Genomic DNA, 18,467 nt, shown 5'->3' with positions numbered 1-18,467 from the left:
TAGAAAGCATTCAGTCTTTTCACCATTTAATGTAATGTTGGCTGTAGATTTTTCATAGATTTTTTTTCAAAGATTTTATTTATCTATTAATGAGAGAGAGAGAGAGAGAGAGAGAGAGAGAGAGAGAGAGGCAGAGACACGGGCAGAGAGAGAAGCAGGCTCCATGCAGGGAGCTGGATTCGGGACTCAATCCCGGGTCTCCAGGATCAGGCCCTGGGCTGAAGGTGGCGTTAAACCACTGAGGCACCGTGCTGTCCCAATTTTTTTTTTTTTTTTTTAAATCAGGTCTAGGGCATTGTCTTCTATTCTTGCTCATAGTTTTCACATTAGTATGTATTGAATTTTGTCAAGTGCCTTTTCTCCATCTTTTGAAATAATAACTTCATCTTTCTTATTCAGTTGCTTTCTATATGGTGAATTACACTGGCTGACTTTTTAAATGTTGAACTGCTCTTTCATCCTGGCAAAAACCATAGCTAGTCCATGTTTTATTGTGTTTTTAAAAAATTCTGTATTAGAGAATTTGATTTACTAATAGTTAGGGATTTTTGCAGCTAGGCTCATAAGGGATATTTGTTTTTCTTTTAGTGTTGTTGTCTGGTTTTGGTATCAGGATGATGCTGGCTTCACAGATAAGAGTTGGGAAAAGTTTCCTTTTCTGTTGGTAGAATTTACCAGTGAAGGCATATGGGCTGCGAATTTTCTTTTGAGGAAGTTTTTAAACCATGAATTCAACTTCTTTAGTAGATAAAAGACATTCAATTTATCTCTTTCTTCTTGTGTGAACTTTTGCTTGAATCATTAAAGGAATTTAATCTTTTATTTAAGTATCTGAATTTATTAGCATAAAACTGTTCACAGTATTTTTGTTATTTTTTAATGTCTGTAGGATCTATAGTGATAGTTTATTTTTCTTTTATTCCTGATATTTGTAATTTGTTCTTTTTCTTTTAACCATTCTTGCTGGAGGTTTATTCGTTTTTTTGATCTCTTCATAGATCTAGCTTTGGTTTTCATTGATTTTTCTCTGTTGTTTTTCTTTTCATGTTTCCTTTATTTTTGCTCTCATCTTTATTATTTTCTTCTTTTAGTTTGCTTTGTACTTAATTTTCTTTTTCTATTTCCTTAATGTGTAAGCTTAGATTATGATTTGATTTCTTTTCTAATATATGCATTTAAAAATGCTATAAATTTCCTTTTGAGTACTGCTTTAAATGTATCACAAATTTTGATAAGTGGTATTTTCATTTTCATTCAATATACTTTCCTAATTTTAGTGATTTTTCTTTGACTCATTAATTATTTAGACATGAGTTTTTAAAGTTTCCATATATCTGGGTATTTTCCAGGTAACTTTCGTTCACTACTAGTATATATTCTCTTTGTTCAGAGAGTATCTTTTTGTTATTTTAATATTTTTAAGCTTATGAGATTTGTTGCCCACCAGTTAGATTTTTATTTGTCTTGAGGACTGATCTTTTTAAATAAGCCCGTGTATTTTATTTTGAAATATGTGTTAATAGTCAAATTAGGTTGGAAATTTTCTTTAGTTCTCTGAGTTATAAAAAGTTTGTATTATCAGTCATGATTGCAGAATAATCCTAGGCCCATAGAAATCTTTTTAGTCATTTTCTTAAAATGTTTTGATATTTTCCATTAAAGAACAGCTAACTTATAAAATTAATTTTATGGGACACCTGATTGGCCAGTCACTTGAGCATCTGACTCTTGATTTCTGCTCAGGTCATGATCTCAGGGAGGTGGAATCAAGTGGGTTCTGTGCTCAGCCGGGAATCTGCTTCTCACTCTCCTTCTTTCCCTGTCCCTGATCGTGCATGTGTATGGTCTCCTTCTCTCTAAAATAAATAAATAAGTCTTCAAAAAAAAAAAGTTAATTTTAATTTCAAAATATTTAGGTTTGTAAAAAAATAATAAAATAAGGGGTAGAAAAATTTAAGTACCTGTATTATTTACCTGTAGCTATCATATAATTTAGTCCTGATCTGATAAATTGTTCAGAGAGTAAACTGTTTTCCCATTCATGAATCTGTAATATTTTCTTTTGCTATGCTATTCTGTGTAGAATTATTCTATAATGCTAGCAATTTTATATTAAATGACATCATGGTGCACATTTGATGTAAAAGCCAGTTTTTGGTGACATCTTTGCAGTTGGCAAATTATACTTTTCACCAAAGTGCGTTTTTAAATTTTTATTTTTAGCTGATTTCAAAACCTTTTATTTTACCACCTCACAGAAAGATAGGCAAAGAGTGACTGCTTGATTGATAGTTTTTTCTGATAAATAGCAATATGTACTTGTCTTGATTGCTTAATCTGATAGTCTCAAATAATTATGTACTCTGATGACATCAGTTTTTTATATAAATATACTGACTTCTCTAAATGAGAGGGGACTGTATTGTGTATAATCACAACAGTAAAGTAAAACATTACTCATTTTTTTTTTAAAGACTTATTTATTTATTTATTCATGAGAAACACACACACACACAGAGATAGGCAGAGACACAGGCAGAGGGAGAAGCAGGCTCCACGCAAGGAGCCCGACGTGGGACTCGATCCTGGGCCTCCAGGATCACACCCTGGGCTGCAGGCGGCGCTAAACCGCTGCGCCACCAGGGGTGCCCCTTGAAGTTTATTATACTTATAGGACATTTATCTCTTAATTTATGGTTTGTGTAAGTGAATATCAAAATGAGATTGTATTCCTTAACCACTCATTATTTTGGTAATAGAGTTCTGGTTATCAACTTGGAAGGAATGAGTTTGATATACCATACTTTTGTAATAGAAAATGGAAGAATATGTATGTATTGTTACTCATAATGACTTCTCATTTATATAGAGTGTTATTAGCTGTTCTAGTGAATTTTGGATGATGAGATAGTGATTTTCCATTTGTTTTTGGTTTAATTTGGTGACTTTTAGGGACCACAGCTGTTCATGACCTCAATTTCATCATCTTTCTGTTTTCATTTACCTCCCATATCCAGATAGATCCCAGGATTTAGGAATGATTGCAGGAGCACCTAGCTAATTTGTCCTTACCAATTCTTGTTGGTTGGCAGTTATTTTGCCGTCAGTATCTGATTTCAGCTAGTCCCTTCTCTCTTGCGTTTTCAGTTTTTCTACTTATTTCTTCCCTTCTACCTATGAACATACTTAGGTTCTTGTATTTTTATTTTTTTTTATGTTCTTGTATTTTTAAACACAAACAAAAATTCTACCTTGACCTTGCTATACTTACATAAAACACATTTGAAGAATAGTCTGTACTTGTTGCTTCCACTTCTTACTCCCTCTTATTGTTCCATATTCCGTAATGCTTCTAGCTCCTACTGCTCTACTAGTGCTACATTTTCAGGAATAACTGATGTCCTGATTTCCAATTTGGTGAATTTTACTCAGTCCTTATTTTCTTTGAACTAGGTTGATAATTCCTTCTAAGTCATGTGCATTCTGTGAGATGCTGTCTTCTCTTTAACTGACATTTATTGAGATGTGTATTATGAACCAGATTAAACTCATCTTGGTCTGTGAACATGGGCTTTGTTCTAGGACTGTCTTCTGACATTGTATATTCCTTGAATTAGATACAGTCTTCCTTTCATCTATTCTCTTTCTCTAGCTGCCATTATTACTAGTACTACTTCTGTTACTACCAAGACTGTCTTCACTACCATCTATAAAACAAAATAGAGAATCAGCTTGCGTTTGAGAATATTACAGAACAGGCATGTAATCTACATTTTCCTCTCTTATCTCTCATTGCTCTGTTACATGTGTTTTGTGATCTAGTCAGGCTGGACTACTTTAATATTACCAGAACACTCTTCATATTTTTTTGTTTTGTTTTTAAAGATTTTATTTATTCATGAGAAACAGAGAGGCAGAGACACAGGCAGAGAGAGAAGCAGGCTCCACGCAGGAGCCCAATATGGGACTCAGTCCTGGGTCTCCAGGATTACGCCCTGGGCTGAAGGCAGACACCCAACCACTGAGCCACCCAGGTGTCCCTACACTCTTCATGTTTTATCCACCTGCACCTGTTTCTCACATTTTCCTATTTCTTTATTATGCTTTCTCACACATCTTCATCTCTGAAGCTCCTATCCAGTTTGTGAGTCCAGCCTGTTCAAATGATGCAACAGGATGTTAACATCCCTGATTCTGAGCACTGTTCTCTTTGGTAACATTTATGTGTTATTAGCCATGTTCTATCTGGTATTCTAATTGCAATTCATTTCCAAAATACATTCTTGAATATAACAGGCTTCCTGGTGAACACTTCTTGTGTACAGGTTTAAGTTCTCCTTCACTGCTGCCATATTATTGCAGTTGTTTTGTGGAGAAGAACTATTTATTTTGTTAAACTTTGGAGTTGTGTGGTCATTCAAGTCTGTTTTTAAGTTGATTTGTTATCTGATCTGGTCTTGTGTGCTCAAATTTTTGTGATGTGAGCTATCAACTGTGTGACAAATTACCCAACATGTAATGTTTTAATATGACAAATATTGATTATCTCGTAGTTGTGTGATTCAGTAATTTTTAATGGGTTAGCTGGGTGGTTCTGTCTCAGATCTTACATGAGTTTGGAATCCAAAGTGTCAGCCAGGGCTATAGACATATGAAGGTTTGACTGGGACTGGAGAATCCATTTTCTTTTCTTTTTTTTTTTTTTTTTAAAAGATTTGTTTATTTATTTTGTTATTTATTTATCTATGATAGACATAGAGAGAAAGAGAGGCAGAGATACAGGAGGAGGGAGAAACAGGCTCCATGCCGGGAGCCTGACGCGGGACTCGATCCCGGGACTCCAGGATCACGCCCTGGGCCAAAGGCAGGTGCCAAACCGCTGAGCCACCCAGGGATCCCAAGAATCCATTTTCAAAATGGCTCCCTCACATGGCTCAGGAAACCTCAGTTCCTTGCCATGTGGGCCTTTCCATAGGATTCCAACAGTGCCCTTACGATATAATAGCTGGCTTTCTTCAGAGTAAATGATCCAGTAGATCAAGCAAGGTAAAAACTGTAATGTCTCTTACGAAGTAGCCTTGGAAGTCGTATGCCTATAATATTCTATTCATAAGAAGTGAACTACTAACTGTGCTTTTAAAGGAAAGGGAATTGAACTCCATCTTTTAAGAAAGGACTAAGAGTTTACAGATCTGTTGTGAAACTCTGCACTACATGATTATATTTTTTCATTAGGAATGCTAATGAAGGGTAAATTTTGCTATGACTTGTTTTGAATTGTTGCTGTTTGTTCTGTATTAAAGAGATTGCAAGTTCTTAAGTAACATAGATATGAATATACTTTTTATGGGTTGTCAAAGCTCTGCATATTATTAAGGTTTCTACGGATTTTGAATTTATTTTACAGAATTCTTTTTTGAAAATCTTAAAAGTTTTAATAATTCTGTTTCTGTTTTCAGGGCACCAATATACCATCAAATAATTCCAACTCTGTCCTATTGTTTTCTCTCTGATCCTCTACTTTAAGAAGATGTGTTAAGCATACTATTATAAAAATGTATTTGTTGAAATAAATGGCTTATTTTTCCCTCTCAGCTGATTTGAATAGGATGCACAGACAAAATATAGATGCCTACCATAACCCAGATGCAAGAACATACGAAGATAAAAGGGCTGTTGTATCTCTAGACCAAAATTTAGCCTCCTCAAATGCTGAGAACCTAGAAGATTCTACAAATAAAAACTCAGGTTTTTAAGCACATTTTATTTATTTTTGTTTGTTTGTTTACATTTCTAAAGTTCAGTAACATTTCTCTTCTCTTGTCTGACAAAGTTCATATTGTGATTCTGAGAATTTGGTTATTAGACTGAGCCAGAAAGCATCACATGTTATTTATGTTATTTACAATACCTTTTCTTAAGTATTTTGAAACAGGTAAATAGGGAAATATAGTTTGCTTCCTCTTCTCAGCTTTATAACTTACTTGTGTATACTTTAGCTGCTGCTAAAATTTTTATTTTGCTGGTGGAAGGACTTTCTTAAAATCAAATAGTCTCTTTACACAACACAGATGTGAAATGATATATTGTACAAAGAAATTGCTTGTTTTTGTTATATTTTATTTTAATTCTTATTTTTATTGTTTGCTTATTTTGTGATCATTTGCCCTCCCTTGTAAAACCACAGAAGACAAAGAAATGTAGTTTAATTTTTTAAAAAGTTTAATTTACTATATAGTCACATCTCTCTTTCTTCTTTGATATGCTATCAGACAACATCCTTTAATTAAAGGTTCTATAAATAGAAAATTATTATGACTTGAGAGGAAAAGTTGTCATAATCTCTGTTTATCAGGTGTTACATATTTTAAAAGCAAAGGAAATTTAAAGAATATATGACCTTGTACTGTATTTTAATGCCTATAAAAGTAACCATTTATTTACTACAAATTTGGCCTTTGTATTTCCACTAAAGTTTTGGTTTTTAGACTAGAAGAGAACTTGACATTAGAAAGTCCTTCTAAAAAAAAAAGTCCTTCTAAGATATCCCTGACTTATATATAGTCTTCAAAATTTTTTTATTTTTAAGTAATTTTAATAAAATATTTGACTTCTTTTTGATATTATTTTTCTTTCCATTTGTTTCTTCTGCTAGTCTGTATTGAGATTTCAGTTCTACATACTCCTTCTCTACCCTTTTCTTCCATACTTGGTATTGTTTGTAGTTTTGTCTTCACCTAGAACTATCTCTATCATAGTAATAACAATTTAGGCATGTAGCTCTGCTTATCAAGCAAAAACAAAGTCAAGTTTCTGTGACTCTTTCCTAAGAAAACACACAGGCTTGGTGATTGAAAATGCACAGCAGAATTTACTGCCCGTTTCCTTTTTGCATACTGCCAGGGTTTGGGTATTAGTATCATAGACAAGATGCTTTCATTTAAGAAAGGATACGATATCATAAAATGCTGGCATTTCCCTTTTTTTGTGTATTGAAGTTCCCATATAACCTAAAATAGACTTTCTGAATGTAAGAAACTATGCAGTCATGTAGTTTGTTGCTGTGCTAGCATATGAGAGTGTGTATGTTTGTATATGTATATTTGTGTGTACACATACACATGTATATGTGGCATTTAGTATTTTAAAGGCCTTAGGGAACTTGACTATATCTGAAAATTGAATGTTATAATGTGTGCTTAAAAGTTCATTAGCTTCTCACATTTCCTCTTCATTAGGCCTGTTTGAGGCCTTTCCTAAAATTCATTGTTTTTCTTTTACTTTATGGTTCTAGGATGAAGAATCATATTTATGAAGTCCATACTAATTTGACTTAAACTTAGTGTTTAGGTAATCATTATGCCTAGATACATTTCCATGGGTTAGAGCATGTGCTTCCCTATGTTTTTATTTTTGTGATTTTTTTATTTTATAAAAGCCTTTTTTTAAAAAAAAACAACTTGATTTTGTTTTGCTAATCCATCTCTTCATTATAACATTTTAATGTTTAAGTATTGATTTTTCTGCTGATCCATTCAAATAGGCATTAGTAAATTTAAAGACAAAGGCAAAACAGGCCTAAACAGCAGCTAAATTGCAAAGCATGAGTGAGAGAACTAAATGCTTTAGATTGATGGTATAAGAATGAGTCTGTAACTAAAAAATAATATAAAAAGTTATATGAGACAAATTTAAATATATTGTTTTTCAGGTTGCCTTATGAAATCATTTAATCCTTCCCCAGAATGTGTAATTCTATTTATAGGAACATATAGCATATTTTTATTGTTTATGTTTATATCCCATTACTTTGATAGAATTTTTAAATACAAATATTTGCAGCGATTAAAAGAATCATTCTAATTTGTAAAAAAATGTTTGCAGAGCTGGCTTTCTAATCTATTGTGAACCATAGATGGAAAGACTTTTGGAATTACTGATTTTCTAAAACAAATTTTTAATACATCTGTGCATATTAGATTTTAATATATAATTAAGTATATTCTTAAGAAAAGGGTATTTACATAAAAATGTAAACATGTACTTTTTTTCTTTCTATAAATTTTACTTTAAAGTCTTTGCTGCATTGAAAGTTGTTTACGCTATTACCTTTTGTTTCCTTGGTGTCTTTCAGGTATAAACTTTGTAGATTTTTCAACTATCTTACTTTTGTTTCACTTTTCTTTCTCTTGTTACTTTTCATCTGGTCTTCAGATTCTAATCTCAGCCTTCATCTTCTGATTTTTGACCTCTGGACTTCCATAGTTAGCACATTTATTCAAAATACGGACTTACTAGCTAGCAAACTTTATTTTTTAACCTTTATGTTTTCTAACCATTGAGTAACAGTATGTTTTTGTAAAATTTCTCTTTCAAGGTTACATCCAAACACAGAGCTCTCCTTTTGCTCGGGGAAATATATTTTGTGAGCCTCCAACTGAACTTCAGATTAAACAGCAAGAATTATACAAGAATTTTCTTCGTTTTCAGGTGAAGTGCTTATTTTATCATTGTTTCAGAGTTTTATTAGAATTGTAATAAACTAAACTTGCAAAGATTTTATTCACAGGGTAGGGAATAAATTCTGAAATACCTCACAGTTATTTAAGATATCTAATATACATCAGATGTAGGTAGTATTAAAATGATATTATTTGATTTATATCTGAAAAAGGAAAACGGAGACATATTAGGAATTCCAGTTGTCTTAATGTTTTCTAAACTGTATTAAATCGTTAAATGTTAAAGAATGCTGACATTTCTAAAACTGAATGACTTAATAAAGTATTCACTTATTAGGCATAGAATGAATATTTCTAGATGCTTATGTATTAGTAGAAAATAGTTTTTTTCCAACTGATATACCCTTGACTCAGTGTAGTTTGTAAATTATTAAAAATCAGATGTAATTACATTTTGCAATTATTTGCCTCATTTATGTATGTAAGCCAATAACATTTAAAATAGTAGAAATGCCCAGAGGAAGATACTTCAGTATCCAGTGTTTGTTAAGCAAACAGAATTATTGAACATCCATAGTGTGTCTACCACTGTGCTGAATACTAGGGGTGGAGCCTGAGGTGAATGAGAAGGACTCATAATTTCTTCTCTCCTTACCTCCGCACCCCTTCCCACCCACACTTATATCCCTGTATCAGATTAATCCTGTGGTCTGGTTAGTCTTCCTTTGATATGACTTCTCATGTTATACTTTGCTACTCAAAATCTGGTAGTAGCTTTTCTTTCCTACAGAAAATATCCATATTCCTTAGTCTGACATCTAAGGCTATCCAGTCTAATCCCAACTCTTAATAAGGTTCTACTCAAACATGTCCTCTTTCTAATCCTAATTATTCTAATCCTAATCTTCAGTAAGGCTTTGACGTAATGGATATACTTTTGAGGGTGATTGATCTGGCATTAGTGTTCAAGATGTATTTTTGGAGGATTTAAAAGATTGGAAGCAGGGGTATTTTACTAGAGTAGGAACAATGGAAATGGATGGAAAGACCTTTTTAGGGATTGACAGAATGAATAGAGATATTGAATGTAAGACAAGTGGCATCAGAAATCTCTATGGTGTTGAACACTCAGGTAGCAGCCGATTAAAGGTCACAGAGTCACCTATAGAACTTGAAGTACCCTGTGGTATGCTACCCAGATGACAGCAAGTCAAAATTATATAATTCCTTTAATAGTTAGCAAGTGTTGTTAGCATGGTTTAAGGTAGAATTCAGGGGGAAAAAACAATCTTGAAATTATGTAGTCTTTTATTATTTATTAAGTACTTTTGCATAATTAATCTCATTAATCTTCAAACTCTCTGAGGAAGGTATTATTTCTGTTTTATGACATACAACTAACATCCAGGCTAAGAGGCTCAGCCCTGGTGGCAGAGCCTCAGATCGTGAGGCCAGTGCTGGAACCCGCATCTCCTGACTTGAAATATCATATCTGCAGTACACACTTCTATATCTAGAGGGCTTCTAAGAGTCTTTTCCTCTGGAAAAACTAGTAATAGGGGAAGCTTTGACTATATCAGTTCTAGAGTAAGTTTAGCTTTTAGTTCTCCCAGCCTGTAAATCCTTTGTGTACCTGTGAATAAATTGCTCTTGAAGGGTGGCTTGCTTCCATTTTTTTTTTTTTAAGCAGCCCCGCAAGGGGCTTTTTCCCTCATAAGCAAAATGTAACACAAAACCCTAAGAAAATTTAAAATATCTAAGTGGTATTTATTATTACTGTCATCACTAAAGTGTCAGTTAAGAAGTACCCCAAACTTAAATGTTAAAAGAAATGTTATAAAATGTTCAAATCTATGTACAAAGATGGCAAGATATGCTTTATCTCCATGTATGCATAAAAAAGCTATACTGTTAAAGTTAATGCAGAAGTGTTCATGTGGTTAAAATTTGATAAGTAATGAATATGAGTGTTTACATGTCATTTTTATTTTTATTTTAAATTTTATTTATTAATCATGAGAAACACACACAGAGAGAGAGAGAGACAGAGGCAGAGCGAGAAGCAGGCTCCATGCAGGAAGCCTGATGTGGAACTCAATCCCAGGACCCCAGGATCACGCCCTGAGCCGAAGGCACACACTCCACTGCTGAGCCACCCAGGCGTCCCTACGTGTCATTTTAAATTATAGCTTTAGAAATAATCTTTTCAGCTGTAAGATAAAATTTGATAAAATATTTGTAGGACCCTCGAAGCACCTTGATATTACACAGTTTGGAAACAACTGACCTAGATGATAGCTTTCCTCTTTCTGTTGAACTGCCATGTAGCATTTTTGTTGGAGTGGCATTTCTGTGTATTTCTTAGGTGTGTGATCCATTTATGATGTGACCTTTAATGGAGAAGTGACCTTATGACTGTGATTTTTTTTTTTTTTTTTTTTTTAGTGGAATAGGAAGTAGGGGAAACAGTGTTAAATGTGAAGTTTTGTTGTATAGTTCATCATGAACCTTTTGTCTAGGTATAGTGTACTTGGAAAAGCGATTATGGGGATGCCTGGGTGCCTTTAATGGTTTAGCGCCTGCTTTCAGCCCAGGGTGTGATCCTGGAGTCCTGGGATCGAGTCCCACATCGGGCTCCCTGCATGGAGCCTGCTTCTTCCTCTGTCTCTGCCTCTCTCTCTATCTCTCTGTGTGTCTCTCATGAATAAATAAATAAAATCTTTAAAAAGTGTGCCTTATTAGAACTTTAAATATTAGGATCGTACATATTTAATAGTGTTGTTTGAAAGAAGTGTTGGAAGAAGCCCTAGCATGTGAAGTGGGACATGTAAGAAGAATAAAGTTCTTAAAACTGAAAAGATTGATAGCACTAGATATAACAACCCTGAAGCTAGAGGAAATGTAGACAAGAACAATGAAAATGTGAATGGTCATAACCATTTCATGTTTAAAAGTAACTAAAATTTATTGATAACCTTAAAATTGGTATCACGAATACCCAGTACTTTTGCTGTCATTCTTCCCTACCTCATTTGTAGAGGATATAGGCTATATATCAGGGTCCTCTTCCTTTCAGATCTTAGACTTGCCTTAGAATAGTTCTCCAGAGTACACGGCACTATAGGTGCCAGGTGGCATTCCAGATGAAAATTATGAATCTTTGTGGCTAAGATCTTTGTTTACCTCACCACTTGCCAGTAGATAGGAAAGAAGAAAGGATATTTTGGGGAAGGGATTCTTGCATAAGGGATGATTAAATGCTAAAATATTACACTGTTGTTTAAGGATACCAATCAAGCCAAGGAGCTTTGAAACATAATAGTAACGATCATTATAAAGTGATATAATCATGAATTATTTCCTGAATATGTGTAAACAGGGAAATTAAATTTTTTTATATACATTGTTTCACTTAAATTCTTTGACCACTCCTTGGAGATCATCACCTTTTACCAGGTGACAAAACTGAATAAGATTGTCTTCTTAAGGTTACTTGGTGTGTAAGTATCTGATGGAGCTGGAACTTTACTCATAACCCAGCATTACATCGTGTAGCCTCCCTAATAAAGCAAAGGAAACCAAAACACTTAGTAACTTAAAAAGAGGGTATGGATGTTGAATTCACAGGATACTAGAAAATATTGCATGATATTTTAACTTTCAGTAGCTTTACAAAGTAATAACTAGGTTTAATTCTTTAGATTGAGGAAAAGAAACAAAGAGAGGAAGCAGAACGAGAGAGACTGAGAATTGCAGAAGAAAAAGAAGAAAAACGACTTGCAGAACAGAGAGCACGAATTCAACAAGAGTATGAAGAGGAACAGGAAAAGAAAAGGGAGAAAGAGGAGGAGGTGCATTTTTTCCCTTTCTTTTTCTACTTACCCTGAAAGTACAGTCTTTATTTTGATTTGAAAAGGTATTACAGAGAACAGACCTAGAGTACATTTAGAAAATAATGGGTCAATATCCATTTATTGGACACTATTTTATTAATGTGAAAGATTAAGAAATAAATGACTTTTTTAAGCCAAAAATTGGGCTGATTCTAGGATACTATAAAAGATGCCTAGTACTTTATTGTTAAATAGCTTCTTTTTGTTAAAGAACACTGTGTCATCTGTATCTTCAATTTTATCTCTTTATTTCAGACAAATAAGACAGCAGATGTATGAATGGACTATAGAATGTATATATGGAGTGTGTATTTTTCTCTTTATTTTAAAGCAAAGGCTAAAAAATGAAGAGCTTATTCGGTTAGCTGAAGAAAGACGAAAAGAAGCAGAAAGAAAGAAAAAAGAAGAGGAAGAAAAACATAATCTGCAGCTTCAGCACTACTATGCAAGAGAAAATATAATCGGGGAAGAAACAAAGGTAAGTTTTCAGCAAATATGTCAATTAAACCTGTATTTTAAACCACTTTCACTGTGGCATTGTTAGCAAAAGGGAAAGAGTGGAGGAGATGCTTTGGTTCCTCTGGGTGCAGCACACTGAACTTCCTGTATAGGTCATGTCATTGCGATTTGCTGCACTTTGCACCCCAGTGAGTATAAGGGGTTTACTTACCTTTGTCATTCTTAATTTTGTTCCCATTGCCTATGGAGTAGCATCTAACCAACCATTCATGATAAAAATAAGTAAAGAAATGGAAAATAAATGTCTGGAAACTTTAGTAGCAATTTGTCAAAGTAATTATATGTCTTTTGGGTCTGATTAAAAAAAAGTTGGACTTGAATTATGTAATGTCTTTAAAAAATTTTTCATGTATTTAGTAATTTATGTTTCCTCTGGTTTATACTTTTATCCTTGATGATTGGAAGTGAAAAAAGAAACCAGTGGCTCAGGCAGCCTGGGTGGCTCAGCGGTTTAGTGCCACCTTCAGCCCAGGGCCTGATCCTGGAGACCCGGGAGATTGAGTCCCTGCATGGAGCCTGCTTCTGTCTCTGCCTGTGTCTCTGCCTCTCTCTCTCTCTATCTCTATCTCTATCTCTATCTCATCTATCTCTATCTCTCTCTCTGTATCTCTATCTCTCTGTCTCTGTCTCTCATGAATAAATAAAATAAAATCTTAAAAAATAACAAAACACCAGTGGCTCACAATGGACTGGTTTGAAGTCCATATCTGAGATTGGTTGATATTCATGGTCATGTGTGTGGTGGATCAAAGTTATCAGACAGGTTTTCTCTCTGGGATGCCACTTTGTTCCTAAGAAGCTCCGGTTTACACCCTTGCTCATAGTTCAAAGCTATATTTAAAATTTGATGTGCATAAGTATCACTGGGGGTTTGTTAAAAATTTATCTTCCGGGATGCCTGGGTAGCTCAGCGGTTGAGTGTCTTCTTTCGACTCAGGGTGTGATCATGGAGTCCCAGAATCAAGTCCCACATCGGGCTCCCTACGTGGAGCCTGCTTCTCCCTCTGCCTGTGTCTCAGCCTCTCTCTCTGTCTCTCATGAATAAATAAATAAAATATCTTAAAAAAATTGTCTTCAGGTCTCATCTACAAAAGTGTCTGATTTTAAGAAGTCTGAGGGTAATCCAGGAATCTGCATTTTATAAGCATTCTTAGTGGCCTGTGGACCATACCTTGAAAAACTGTATGTGCTGTAGGTTTAGCCCAATTTAAGAAAAAATGGTTTTCACAAACACACATTTATACAAAACCTTATTTCTTCTAAGCAGCATTCACAAAAAAGATCACTTTTTAACCAATGGGTTCTCCTAGTGTATTTATCATGTGGTTTGGTACACTATTTAATGTGTAACCTACTACAGACAACATGAGCCATTTCTGATTGGTTCAGATACACTATTTGATTTCTCACCCCAGGCTTTTATGGTAATAGAAATAAGTGTTTGCAATTAGAATCTGCTGAAACATTGTTTAAAAGAGAATTTATAAGTAGCACCTATGTTTTTTGTATTATTTTCATTGCTCTAGTAATGTTAGACAATACCCTTCATTCTTAAAGTTGGATATATATGCTTATTCTGCCTTTTAAAATATTCAAATGTCATTTGTTCATTTTTAAAATTAATAGCATTTATTCCTTTTAGAGTCATGTTAGGCTTATAGCAAAATTGACTGGAAAACAAAATATTTTCTTGTAAAATTGATTAAAAATGAAAGATAATTGTTAATTTTCCACAATTGTGTTTCTGCCCATTTTTTATTACGTTTAAAAGAAAATACTTTCCTTAGGAATACACAGTTTTATGACTGTTATAGTTCAGTTGTGAAGCAGCATAGTTTTAAGTCAGCTTTGTTACATTTAATGAATTTTATTATCATTTTTTAAAAAAGATTTTATTTATTCATGAGAGACAGAGAGAGAGGCAGAGACATAGACAGAGGGAGAAGAAGCAGGCTCCTTGAGGGAAACACGATGCGAGACTCTGTGATAATGCCCTGAGCCAAAGGCAGATGCTCAATGGCTGAGCTACTCGGGCGTCCCTGTATTTTGCACTCACTGATGAAGCTAGCTATAATTTTTCCTTTATTTATGTATGCCTGATATATACATTGTCCATTTTCTTAGATTTTACTTTTGTGTCACCATTTATTTTTCACTTAGCTTCTATATTTTGTTGAATTTAGTTTTATGTTTTTTAATTGTTTTTTATCCTAATTAGAGAATTGTAATCTTTTGAATAGCGATACCCAAATCCATCTATTTTTATCCTAATTTTTTTTGTTTATGCTTCCTTGATAGTTATTTGTTTTCTTACTATGTGGAGTATGCTATGTTTGCTTTATCCTCTGCAGTCCTTTAGGTTTATATTGTCTTTACAATTCTGCTTGTGGTCATCTAGTGTTTTTAAAAGAAAAGATTTTCTCCTATATTTCTAATTTTAGCAAAGTCACCAGTGAAGTAATATTTGATTTTGTACATGCAAAATGAACAGTTTAACATCCATACATATACTCTGGTCTGGGTGTTTTTGTTTTTTTTTAACCAGATAATTATTGCATTTTGTTGAGAGTTTTTATGGGTTCTTTTGCATTTTGATTTTAATGAGAAGTTGGAAACTGTTAGCTTCATTACTCTGTAGACTGGAAACCCTGATTTACTTCTTCTGGAGACATAGAATATTATTGTGATCTGGAAAATTTCCTCATCATACTCTTGGTGACAAGGGATCTAGATTTTAGAGCTTTTCCAGAAAAGTTTTTGTTTGTTTTTCATGTTGTCCTATTTCTTTTATTATTTAGACAGGTGTTTACCTTAGTTCTATTTGTCTTTGTTATTTTCCTGATACTTGGCATGATGTTGCTTTACTTAAGTTGAATATTTTTGTTCTGAGAGTCTTGTCTTTTAATAAAAATATCTAAATCAATTTATATTTATCATACCTCATGTTTTTGATCTTAAATAATTGAGTTCTGGCTTTTTTTTTTTTTTAAGTACTTTATTAAATAAAAGAAATAGCATTCCAGGTGCGCCTGGGTGGCTTACTTGGTTAGGCATATGCCTTCAGCTCAGGCTAGGGTCATGGGATCGAGCCCTGCGTTGGGCTCTGTGGGGAGCCTGCTTTTCCCTCTCTCTCTCTGCTGCTTCCCTTGCTTGTGCGCGCTCGCGCGCTCTCTCTCTCTCCCTCTGTCAAATAAAGAAATACAATCTTTTTTTTTTCCTAACGGATATTTTTAAGAGACCCTTTATTATGCAGAAGTGAAATTTAGAGATGATATAGCTTCCCTCACACATAATTCTAAGTGTAGGGGGTTGAACAGCCCCCCTCCCCCAAGAAATAAAATCTTAAAAAAAAAAAAAAAAAAGGCAGTAGCATTCTGAACTTCCTAAATGGTCTTGTTAACTGTTAGGGGTGCTTGTGCACACAGGCACATATATATGTATACATATATGTGTGTATGTTTGTATACATACATATGTTGGTGTATGTGTGTATATATACATGTATATTGTGTATATATATGTGTGTGTGTGTATATATATATATAATTTTTCTCCCCCAGCGCTTGAGACAGCCTTCTCCTGTAGTTCCTGCTCTTCAGAACAAAATAGCAAGCAAACTTCAAAGACCTCCTTCAGTTGACAGCATTATAAGTTCCTTTATTCAGGTATATGCTTTTTCTTTTGATTTGTTCATCTTAGCTAAGTTATTTTAGATTAGGGGAATTGAATGAGTTTTTTTTATTCATCATATTTAGATCACATTTTTTCAGATCTGAAATATAGATGATGTTTGTATTTATTTGTTGCATCAGCTGTAATTGATAATACTTGGTACCCTAAAGTTAAATTCTTTTGACAGATTATAATTTAGCAAATGGTTCTTGTCCAGGCCCCTCAAGGAGGCGTTTTCTTTGATAATATATCAACTGGCTAGCTGTAGTTATGCTAATGAAATCCCTTATACTTTAGACTGAGCTGTGATCAAAAGAGAGCTGGGAAAATATTCTAGAGGGATTGTTCCTTGAGTTGACTCTTGAAGAATGAGTAGCGATTTGCCATAAAGAGGAGGAAGAGGGACTTTGAGCATGTGCAAAATTGTGGAAGAAAGTGTAAGCCATGTGGCACACATGGAGAAGAATATACCGTGGTTTGGTCTGGCCTCAGTGCCTGACCAGGGTGGCAAGAGAGGTAGAGGTCAGAACATAAGCAGGATGTTGTATAGAGTGCTGAGGGGTTTGATTTTATTTCCATTGATGAGTGAATACCAAAGGGGCTAATTACCAGAATAGACAAAGCAAATGTTTGAACATTGTCCTGAATCCCACCCTCTGAGGTTCTGATTAGTAGGTCTGTGGTAGATAATGAATAGGGATGCATTGTAATACTTTAAGTAGGGGAATGACACGTGTCATCAGTTGGAGAAGACAGTGTTGTGGAGATGTATTTTAGAGGTTGAGTAAGACCATAAACATGGAAACTTATAGTGGTTTTGCCCAAGTCCATTTGTGAGACTTTGAGGACTTAAAGGCAGTGACATTAAGAACTGAGAATGGATAACAAATTCAAGATATCCTTAGGAAACACATAATGGCATTTACAGACTGTAGCGGGGGGGTGGGTAGGCATTAGTGACGACTTTCAAGTTTCTTGTGAGATTTATATAAAGTGGGTGGTTGAAAATACAGGTTGTGGCTAAGTAAGGAACTCTGGACTGGTTTTGTTTTGAGAGCCATTAACGTTGTTCCTTGTCAGATGAGTACAGCCATCTAGGATGAATTTGGGGGAAGTAAAGAGGGCTGAGGATGGAACACTGGGAGTTAAATATTTAAGAAGCAGAGAGAGGAAATAGAGAAAGTGACAGAGAATGGCAATATCAGTTGCTACTGGCCAAGTAGAAGAAGGGTGTAAAATGCCCATTGGTTGTGTCACTTGGGGTCACCTGGTGACTGGTGAGAGTTGTGTTAGCGGAGTGATAGGGCGTAGAAGCAAAGGCAGTAGCCGTGTGGTGAGGAGTGAATGGGCATGAGGAAGTAGACATTGTACTGGCATCTCTTCTTGAGAGGATAGCTGAGAAGGGACAGTAGATAGTGATGAAGGAGGAGATTCTTTTTTTAAGCATAAACTGAGAAAAGAGAGTGATTGGAGGAGGTCAGAGTCAATTTACCAGATACAGAGAATAGGTGAAGGGATTGTTTTTGGATGGAGCAAGGAGGACCCTTCCATTGTGATGGGAAGGAAAAATACATGTAGGTAAGTGTATAGGTAGGATAGTGGGAAGTCTGGTTTCTTTCACATATAGTTACTTCAAAAAAGAATTGTTTTCAAGCTTCTTTGTAGAGAAGGCATACTGAGTATATCTTTGTTATGATTGTTAAACAGGAAAGTTCCATGTCCAGGGCACAGTCTCCTCCGGTACCTGCCAGGAGAAACCAGCTACGTGCAGAAGGTAGAGTTAACTATTAATATTCAGTCTGTAACCTAGACTATTTCTCTTTTAAGCTTTTTATTTTGAGATAATTATAGACTCACGGAATGTTACAATAGAGCACAGTGAAGTCCCTGTGTACCCTTTCCTGCAGCTTTCCTCAGTGGT

General features: G+C 34.5%; 1 protein-coding gene across 20 annotated transcripts in view; it reads left to right on the top strand.

Moving 5' to 3' along the window:
* CSPP1 (centrosome and spindle pole associated protein 1) overlaps window positions 1-18,467 on the top strand; it is a 130,429-nt gene that overhangs the window by 91,941 nt on the left and 20,021 nt on the right. For 16 of the 20 annotated variants that reach the window (XR_011996633.1, XM_026012200.2, XM_072734617.1 and 13 more), the window contains 6 exons: window positions 5,596-5,748; window positions 8,378-8,490; window positions 12,164-12,313; window positions 12,687-12,833; window positions 16,435-16,539; window positions 18,254-18,320. Coding sequence is in view for 19 of the 20 variants with exons in the window: in XM_026012200.2 (XP_025867985.2) it covers window positions 5,596-5,748; window positions 8,378-8,490; window positions 12,164-12,313; window positions 12,687-12,833; window positions 16,435-16,539; window positions 18,254-18,320 (735 nt within the window). In the remaining variant the exon portion in view is untranslated. The remainder of the gene's footprint in view (window positions 1-5,595; window positions 5,749-8,377; window positions 8,491-12,163; window positions 12,314-12,686; window positions 12,834-16,434; window positions 16,540-18,253; window positions 18,321-18,467) is intronic. The other 4 variants (XM_072734611.1, XM_072734608.1, XM_072734607.1 and 1 more) reach the window with 1 other exon arrangement.

This window comes from Vulpes vulpes, chromosome 13, assembly GCF_048418805.1.
Source record: "Vulpes vulpes isolate BD-2025 chromosome 13, VulVul3, whole genome shotgun sequence".
NCBI classification, from domain to species: Eukaryota; Metazoa; Chordata; class Mammalia; order Carnivora; family Canidae; genus Vulpes; species Vulpes vulpes.
This window is presented reverse-complemented; position numbering and strand designations above follow the sequence as displayed.